We start from the raw sequence: 10,150 nt of genomic DNA, 5'->3' as shown, positions 1-10,150 counted from the left end.
GAGGGGGAGGGGGAAGGGGAGGAGGGGGAGGAGGGGGAGGGGGGGAGGAGGGAGAGGAGGGAGAGGAGGGGGAGGGGGAGGGGGAGGGGGAGGGGGAGGAAAATGCCCCAACCAGGTTAAAAATGCAGAAAGAAGGGCCAGAGCGGGGCTGTAAGATCCTCAGGGCCAGTGGTATCATTTCCCGCAATCCACCACTGTCCCCGGAGAGCGAAGGCTCATGAGAGAAAGCAGGACCGGTTTCAGGAAGGGCAGCTGTACCGCGTCTTCATGGGTTTGGGTTTGTGGGGTTGGGCGAGGACGGTAACAGAGGAGGAGACCCCAGAGGCTCCATCTCGCGGACGAGGAGACCTGCTCAAGGCAGAGCTCGGCTGTGCCCAGACCCACCTCCTCCTGCATCCCACACTCCAGCAGCATCGTCACACACGCCTCGATAGGGAAGGCAATCTCCCGGCCGCTGATCAGGAGGTGCTCCTCCAGGGGCTTCCCGAAGGAAGGTTTCTCCACCCAGGCCTCTGTCGGGGGGAGTGGAGCAAGAGAGGGGTCAGTGAAAGGGGTCCGTGGAGGTCACCCACGTGGGCATCTTCCCTTCCTCTGCTCACACAGATTCTCCTAAGTCTACCAAAGACACGGAGCCCAGCTGAGTCTCCATTCTTGGGGTTTTGGGGGATGATGGGGGGAGTGGGTGGAATGGAAGGCCAGCCCATGTGAGCAGAGCCGGTGGGCTTCCTGTCACCCACGCACCTCCACGCCTGCCCATGCACACCCGACTCATCCCCATGGGGCAGTGTGTGTGAGTGTGCTTGGCTTCACTGCCGCTGGGGCAAGGCACCTGCTAGGGGAGGTCCTGGGGCTCATCTAAACGTGGCACTGCTCGGGATGCAGCAGGTGAGCCAAGCACAGGGCACCAGGCTTCTCTGGGAAGCAGGCTCCCCAGCCTCCCCGGTCCAGGCAAGGTCTGCACTCACCCTGCTGTGCTTTTATCTGAGGCAACACGGCCTGCAGGAGCGTCAGCGACTTCCTGTGGTACTCGGCCTGCACTTCTATGAGCTGAGGAAACACAAGAGTGAGCATTACCCTTTGCTGAAAGGTGGGGAGCACAGGCTGCCGCGCCATTGGGGTGCCCTGCTCTCTCCTCCATCCACCCGCGATGATGGGCATGTGTCTCCTTAGCCTCTGCGGCAGGGAAGTGACCACACATGGAAGTCTGGAAAGCAGGTGAATCGGGGGGGAAGACAGGACACCCCAGGGCTGAGCCTGCCCTCACCGTCGCCCCACCTAGTGAGCACCCCGCCCCCAGTTCTCCCGGCAAAAGCACCGAAGAGGTGCAACAATGAAGGACTATAAATGGGGAACACATTCAGAAATCCGTGTGCCTATGAGATGGCGCTAAGTGCCACGAGCCTCTATGTATCTCGATTTCTGCCAGAACAGTTCAAGATATAACTGGTCGGAAGACACGTGCTTGCTCCACAATCCTCTTCAAGTGTCTCGGGAGGTAAAACTGCTTTGGTTATCGTGATGCAGGCCAAAGAGCAAAGTCCTTCAAGATGTTCTAGTTTGCCCATCTCACTACTAAAAAAGCTGCTGAAATGGTGATAAGAGCAGAGGAAAACCTGTGAACAACAGTCACTTCATTTATTTTCTGAATCTCTCCCTCCTCCTCCTCCAAAAAAAATTGCGCATGTGTGAGGGAAAAGGTGGGAGTCACTCTGCTGAGAAGTCTGGTGTGAAGAGTAGCTTCTGTGATCCCCAAGGAAGACGAAAAGGGAATTTTTAAAAAATCAGAATGTTGCAATAAATGGTACCCAAATGGCAATCAGGTAAGCTAATAATGCTTGGAATGTCAAGAATGTCATTCGTTTCAGAAACTCTAAAATGAAATATTATCTTCGCAAATAAAACTGATGGAATATACTTGAAAATTACTGTGTGCGGGCTTTCTCCAGTTGCGGCGAGCGGGGGCTACTCTTCGTTGCGGTGCACGGGCTTCTCATTGCGGTGGCTTCTCTTGTTGCGGAGCACGGGCTCTAGGCACGTGGGCTTCAGTAGTTGTGGCTCGCAGGCTCTAGAGCGCAGGCTCAGTAGTTGCAGCTCAAGGGCTTAGTCGCTCCACAGCATGTGGGATCTTCCCGGACCAGGGCTCGAACCTGTGTCCCCCGCATTAGCAGGCGATTCTTAACCACTGCGCCACCAGGGAAGCCCAATCCCACTATTTTAAAATAAACCTTCCAAGTTGGAAGAAGTGCCTACCAGCTCTCTCTCAGGGCAGAAGAAACTCTGGCCTTCTCAGCCGCTGATGCCCACGCAGGGGGAGTGCTGACCGCCCACAGCTCTGCCCCACGCGTATTAACACATTTAAACTTCTCGGAATTCCTCCTCCTCTTTCTTCCCTTTACCTTCCCTCCTTTTCTGTTACTTCCTTGACCATAAAGAGATGCTTTGAGATTTGAGTTGCATTCCCAACTTTAAAAGCAGGTGAGCTTAACTGGATTTTTCATTTGTATTTTTTCTTCTCAAGTTTTTTTTTTTTTTTTTTTTCCCAGTTGCTTTGTATTTTCCCTGGTAAATAGACAGGGTCCTAATTATTTGGGCCCGATCATTCAAGTATGGATGACTCAGACCCTGTTTCTCTACTCTCTATAAATCTGCTCTCACAGATGAAAGACAGGCAAACAGGCCGTATCAATCCTCGTTTACCTACTTGCCACCGTCTTGGGCAAAAATCTAGATTAAAAAATGAATACGCGCCAGGTGGGGTTTTCTTCTTCTTCTTCCCAAGTTCCTTACTGATGATAGATTCAGGTTTCTCAACCTTGGCGCTGCTGACATTCTGAGGCTGGATTATCCTCTGTTGTGAGAGTCGTCCATTTGACCTCCACCTCCTGGATGCCTGGAACACCTCCCCTCAATGGTGACAGCCACAAATGTCTCTAGACATGGCCAAACCTCTGCTGGCAGAGGACACAGAATCACCCCTGGTTGAGAACCCCTGCCATAGATCCCTGAGTTGCAGTCATCTTCATGGATGAAGCTGAATGTTATTCTTGGGCTTTTGGAGAAATCCATACAAAGGAGAACTAGAAGGCAGGATTTATTCACAGGTAGAACGGTCAAAGCCCCATCCGTTCTCGGGACGTGCTCGATCTAGGGGTCCTCGGTTCGAGGCCGACGTTCCTCCCTGTCCGCACCGTGATGCCTGTAAACAGACTTCAAGCAGCCTCACCTTTCTGGAAACTTACCATCTGAAAGTAGTTTGCATAGTCAATTTCTTTGGCCACAAAACTGTACATGTCAGCCGACAGCTGGTCCTGTAGGGGGTAAAACACAAGACAGAGAGTGGGTCATGCAGGAGTCTAAGCATCACAGACGAAAGAGCCTTAACCGTGGTTGATCTCAGTTTTCCTAATACTTGACAGATTACAAACTTTGCCTGTGGACATTCCCCCGTTTCCCAACCACGGCTCTAGAGGATGAATAAGCGGGAAAAGAACACCTAAGCCAGTGTTTTCCCAGGGCGTTTATTTAACACGTGGGCTACATCAAGAGTTAGGAAAGCTGGTATGGGGGAGTGATGCGCAAATTACTTCCCTGCATCTCTGTGGCAGGCGCCACCGTCTGAGGCAGCCCCGCCAGGTACAAACTGTGCTGCTGCTTTCCTCGTCTTGCCGTCTCTTCCCTTTGATGATGCTACCTGCCTAGCTCTGCTTCATCCTCAATTCTGATTGGTTGATCGCCAGCATATGGGAAAGAAACAGAAACACACCAAGTCGTGGGACGCTGGGTAAGACAGGTGGGCAGGGGAAGGACTGCTGATTCCAAACTTGGCAAAACCTGGACTCATCCAACATCACACACAAATCTCATAGTGTGAACAGTCCCCCACCGCTGAGCTTCCCATGGGACCGAGAACCATGGCTGAATGCTGTGTCTGGTTCTGAAAAGTGTTCCCTCCAAGGAGGACAGTTGTCTGTTTCACATACACACTCCCTGCAAGGTGCGATAAAAGTGCATCTTGAGCGGACGTAGACTTTGTCAATAACCGTATCTTTGGACATGTCACATCTCTAAACTTGTGTGTGCAAGTCCTGTGATCTCTGACACCCCTCCCTATTTGGTAGCCCTGAGGTAGATCTTCAGAAGAGATGCTTAGTTAAGGAGAAAAGAGTCTATAATGTTCAAGCTGAAGTAACATGAAAATATCACCCCAGTGCTTATAGCAGCACTATTTCCAATTGCCAAGATATAGAAGCAACCTAAGTGTCCACTGATAGACCAATGGATAAAGAAGATGTGGTGCAGATACAACGGAATACTACCCAGCCATAAAAAAAGAATGAAATCTCGCCATTTGTAACAATGAACAGACCTAGAGGGCATTATGCTAAGTGAAATAAGTCAGACAGAGAAAGACAAATACTGCATGATCTCATAGGTCGAAGCTAAAAAACAAAACAAAACGAAAACAGACTCATAGACAGAGAACAAGCAGTAGCTGCCAGAAGGGAAGGGGTTGGGGGTGGGGAAAATAGGTGAGGGGGAGGGGGTGGGGGTGGGGAAAATAGGTGAGGGGGAGGGGTTGGGGCAGTGGGGAAAATAGGTGAGGGGGAGGGGTTGGGGGTGGGGAAATAGGTGAGGGGGAGGGGTTGGGGTGGGGAAAATAGGTGAGGGGGAGGGGGTGGGGGGGGGGAAAATAGGGGGGGGGGAGGGGGTGGGGGGGGGGGAAAATAGGTGAGGGGGATTAAGAGGTGCAAACTTCCACTTACATAATAAAGAAGCCACGGGATGTAATATACAGCACAAGGGAGATGGTCAATAATATTGCAATAACTTTGTATGGGGACAGATTGTTACTAGACTTATCGTGGTGATCATTCCATAATGCATGCAAATGTGAAATCATCATGTAGCACACCTGAAACGAACATGATATCGTACGTCAGCTACATCTCAGTAAAAAGGCGGAAAAAAACAGCACAAGAAAGCTGACCCAGATGCTGACGGAATTAAAGCGGCAACTACATGATTCAGGAAGAGCATTCTGCACCGACTGCAACCACCTCAGCAGCTTCTCCGGCTGCCGATTCAGCTCTTCTCAGTGAGCACGGGGATGGGAGGAGTAATCTGCTTCCTTTTCCAGGATCCTTGACAGGCAAACATCCTTACAGCATTCTTGTACACAAGACAACAGAACCAAGATCCCAATTTCAGACGAGTAGCTACCAAGAGTTCAAGGTAACTTTCCCAAAGAATACAAGGGGCTCTAGGACCACCCACCTCGGTTCCCTTCCACCAGAGCGGCCCTACCATAAATGCCTAATCTGTCAAAGGTGCAAGAGAAAGTGGTTTTGTTGGAACTCAACCTTGTCTGCCGTCCCCCCAGCAGCCTTGGTCTGGAAACATCCATCGCCAGCCTGATAGGCCTAAGGGAGATATTTCAAGTCAGGGGAAAACAAAGGGTGGAGTGAGAAAAATGGCTCGGCAGACAGAGGAAAGGAAGCGAGCCTCGGAAGGGACTAAATGCCGTATCAAATCACCTTCAACGACTCAGCAGATGATCTTAGAGAAGTCAGGCCAACTGTGCGCGCCCTCAGGAACACGACAGGATTTTCTGAAGGTACAATCACATTACCGGCTTAGGAAGTTAACAATATAGACTCCAAGTAAGCCACACAAGTGAGAAATAAAAGTGGAAACTCGAAATCAAATTTCTATTCATCTAAATAAATAAAATAAATACTGGGACTTCCCTGGCGGTCCAATGGTTAAGACTCTGTGCTTCCAATGCAGGGGGCCCGGGTTCGATCCCCGGTTGGGGAACTGAGAGTCCACGTGCTGTGCAGCACGGCCCAAAAGTAAAAAATAAATATTAATCTAAATTATTTATAATTATTAATACATGTTATCAATTAAATTTATTTTATTCATAAATATCAATAGAATATTTTTAAAAAGAAATTCCCATTACTCTAAATCATTAGTGAATTTTCTTTATAAAGGGAAAAAAACCTTCCATTAATAATCACCAGAATTTTACGTATTTAAAAAATCAATTGTTTTCTGATTTTGCAACGGATCCATACTCAAAAACAGACGAAGTAGAAAAACAGATTCACCTGTGATCCCACCACACAGAGATAACCGTGCAGAGATAAGCACTATAAATACTGACATTTGCCCATTTTGTACTTACTTTAATCAGTCATATGATAGCCTGGTTTACCAAAAATGGGATCAGACTGCTTGGTAGCTCATTACCGCCCCCAGAGAAACATGCTTTCTATTGGTCGTGACATTTACTGTGTGGATGGACTCTGTTTCTGTTGCTGGTTATTGTGTTTCTAATTTATCGCTATTATAACAACACTTGAAAAAGCATCTGTTTATACAGTTTTCCACCCATCTCTTGATTATTTCTTTGGATAAGTTCTGCAGTTGAAATTAATTCTGATTGTATAATTCCTTAGAGTTAACTTAAAAAATATTAGAAAGATAATTATGAGTTGGGAAATTAGACCTTACGCATTATACTGCTGAAAGATCACCATTTATACTACAAGGACTAATCCATGAGTTTTGTTTGTTTTCTATAATAACCATTTAATTCTGTTTAATCACAATCAAATGTATAGAGGAAATTTAAATAATGTGTTTTTAATTTGTATTTTTTGGTCAAGAGCTTAACTTTCTTCTACCTTTCTTACCTATTTGTGTCATCCATTGTCAATTCCTTGTGACCCTGAGTACCTATTTTCCTATGAGAGTCTTCATCTATTTCTTATTTATAAGATTTCTAAGAGTGTTGTAGATTGATGAGACCATCACTTTTATCAAATACTGCTAATAGCTTCCCCAATTTCCTGTTTGAAACTGTAACTTTTTTTTTTTTGGTACTGCAGTTTTTTTAGGGCTTCTGTAAATAGGAGTATGTATGAAACTTTTCTCTTTACAACTTCCTCCTTTGGTAATCTGCTTGGTGCTTCTCAACCAACAATATAAATATCCATATAGATATATTCAGTAGAGAATATGACATTTAAATTTTTAATAAATTGGGAATTTATTTTGGTACTTGTATCAGATACAGATTTCTTTTTTCAAAGAACTAACCAAATGTCTGAGAATTATTCACGAATAGATTGTCCCTATGGATTAGAAATCTCACAGATGAAACTTCTCATATACTTGGATTTTGGATTTTCTTCTGGCTGGCAGGCCTTTTTTTTTTCCCACCGATGTTTTTATTTTTTAAGTAGTACCTATTTTTAACTATGTAATTCTATAATACATTTTAGGAGATAATAATTCAAAGCTCCAATGATTCTCCCACCACAACTTTAGAAACCTTTTACTACCCTTCGAAACATGTATTGCAATTTACCACAATCAAAATACTACACTTGTAATCAAAATAATTTTGGGAAATTCAATTTGTATAGTATTAACTCTTCTCATCTACAAACACCTCTCAGTATTATAAAGCCTTCTTTGATTTCCTTAGTAATATTTTATAATTACCTTATATTACAAAATGTTATGGTAGGATTTTAGAGATTTCTGTTGTTAAAGAAAATCCCCAAGATATTTATAAATACTTGTCTCTTAAGTACCTTTTCTTGGTAAAAAGTGAAACCTTGATTTTTCCTGCTGACTTCGGGTTTCCTATCTGGCACGTAGAAGCTCGGTCCTAACGAACGTAAAGAGCTGCAAAAAACTAAAAAATCAACAACTCGTTTCAGATCCATCAGAGAAGTGAGGGTACAGGGCAAACCACTGCCCCCAAACCAGAGAGGCAGACAGGTGAATACGAGAATCACAACTTACTGGAGAAGAAATCCGGGAGCAGAAACCTCCGTAGTTTCAGGAAACCCTGAACTGTAATTGACAAACCGCAGAAGGCTCAGGGTGGCAAGTCTGAGAATTAAAAACTCCAGGGAACGGGGGAGCCCTCACACTTTTGCTGAGTTAAGTTCTCACAGTGAACATCAGAGAAGAACCCTCTTTGGCTTTTGCCAAGGGGAAGAGGAAAGGTACCATTTTGAAATGTTTTAGAGCATTCTACTCTTAACAAGACCTACCCTTAGGAGAAACTTTTTTTTTTTTTTTTTGGCCGCGCCGTGGGGCTTGTGGGATCTTAGTTCCTCAACCAGGGATGGAACCCGGTTCAACCCCATCTCCCTGTTCATCCTAATCACAGGACTACAGAATGCTTCCCCGGCTCCCACACCTGACTACTACATCACTAAAGGCCTACTTACCTCAGTTCCCTTTACCCAGTACACATTGTGCCCACCTTTCGATAAAACTTGCAAGGCATACTAAAAGGCAAAAACACAGTCTGGAGAAACTGAACAAGCATGAGAACCAGAGTCAGATGTGTCAAGAATGTCGGAGTTATCAGGCTAGGAACTTTTAAAAATATGATTAACATGCTAAGGGCTTTCCTGGAAAAAGTAGGCAGCACACAAGAACAGAAGGATCACGTAAGTAGAGACATGGAAATTCTAAGAAGGAATAAAAAAGAAACGCTGCACCTGCCCACCTGCCCCAGGTACCAGCAGGTTCCGTCTTATGGAACCCACCTTGACTTGGTTTTCCTGGATCTAAAGTTCTCTGGGTCTAAAGACAAATATCGTATATTAACACATATATGTGGAATCTAAAAAAAGGATACAGATGATCTTACTTGCAAAGCAGAAATAGAGACACCGATGTAGAGAACAAGAGTTCTGATACCAAGGGGGAGGGGAGAGTGGGATGAACTGGGAGATGGGGATTGACATATATACACTATTGATACTATGTATAAAATAGAAAACGAATGAAAACCTACTGTAAAGCACAGGCAACTCTACTCAATACTCTGCAGTGACCTAAATGGGAAGGAAATCGAAAAAAGCTATATGTATCTATGTATATGTATAGCTGATTTGCTCTGCTGTACAGCAGAAACTAACACAACACTGTAAAGCAACTACACTCCAATAAAAATTAAAAAAAAACAAAAACCAAAGCTCTCTGGGTCTAAAGGTCTGGGGAGCTCTGCCTGGGCCTCGCTGTGCCTAAACAAGCCAGGCTGCCACCTCGCTCACCTCCAGCCCACAAACCTTCCTTCTGCTGGGCTGCCACCGCGTAGGAGATCCAGCTGAGAGAATACAAAGCCATGAAGCTAGAAGGGGAAGTGACCCAGTTAGGGCAACCCAGAAAGGGAAGGGAGGAGGACCACAGGGGATGTTTGGAACAGCTGGCAGCCAATGAAGCAGAAGTAAAAGAGGAGTCAGAAGAGAACTTTAGAGAACACATCAGTGCCTGCTCTCAAGGGGATCGGCTCCGCACACAAATAGGGCTGCTGAGAGCACAAGGCGTGGTGTTATCCACTGGATGTGATCATCCTACAGTTCATAGGATGGAACAGAGGCCACAGACCAGACAAGATAGCTATGAAAGAGAGTGGGAGGTATTGAATATTATAATTGCTGTGAAGTCATTAGAAGAGACAGTGCACAGTATCATCCCAGGAACAGACAAGCAGATGAATGGAGTACAGAGCCCAGAAATAAATCTGAGGAATCAGACGATGGGATTTCACTTCAGGGGGAGGTGGCTTATCTAATGAATGAATTACCTCTTCATAGGGGGGGAAAACACCCAAATCTCTCCTGCATACCACATACAAAAATAAATTTCAGGTATATTAACACGCACAAAATAGGCGTATAAGATGCATTAAAGACATTAAAACAAAACTAAAGAAGAAAAATTTCTTAACCTTGAGGTGGAAGGTGCCTGATGGACCACCTGGGGTCTTCTCCCATACAAAGGAAATACAGGGAGATGATCAAGTTCTTAATGGCAGACATCACTATGAACAAAAATCAAAAGACAACGGCAGACTGGAAAAAGTATCTGCAGCACAGCAGATAGAAGAAAGTTTAATATCTCTAATTATACAGAGAACTTACACAAATTGCTATTAAAAACAATAGAAATACTGGTCCGACTGCCAATACAAATAGACAATTTGACAAACTAAGAAGGTCTAGAAATATAGGAAGAATGCCCAATAAATACACAAAGATATACTTAGGACCACTAACATCCTGGGAAATTAAAATTACAATAACATAGGGATAGCTTTTTTCCCCTCACTGAA

General features: G+C 45.2%; 1 protein-coding gene across 1 annotated transcript in view; it reads right to left on the bottom strand.

Annotated features, from left to right (window-relative positions):
• Nucleotides 1–10,150, bottom strand: part of ARHGAP44 (Rho GTPase activating protein 44) — a 142,800-nt gene that overhangs the window by 31,991 nt on the left and 100,659 nt on the right. The window contains exons 8-10 of the mRNA XM_027131091.1: nt 3,240–3,308; nt 966–1,047; nt 385–512 (exon numbers count right to left, since the gene is read on the bottom strand). Of these exons, the coding sequence (XP_026986892.1) occupies nt 385–512; nt 966–1,047; nt 3,240–3,308 (279 nt within the window). The remainder of the gene's footprint in view (nt 1–384; nt 513–965; nt 1,048–3,239; nt 3,309–10,150) is intronic.

This window comes from Aethalodelphis obliquidens, unplaced genomic scaffold (assembly GCF_003676395.1).
Source record: "Aethalodelphis obliquidens isolate GAN/ISIS:26980383/991018 unplaced genomic scaffold, ASM367639v1 scaffold38, whole genome shotgun sequence".
NCBI classification, from domain to species: domain Eukaryota; kingdom Metazoa; phylum Chordata; class Mammalia; order Artiodactyla; family Delphinidae; genus Aethalodelphis; species Aethalodelphis obliquidens.
Note: the sequence above shows the minus strand (reverse complement) of the source record. Positions and strands in the feature narration are given on the sequence as shown.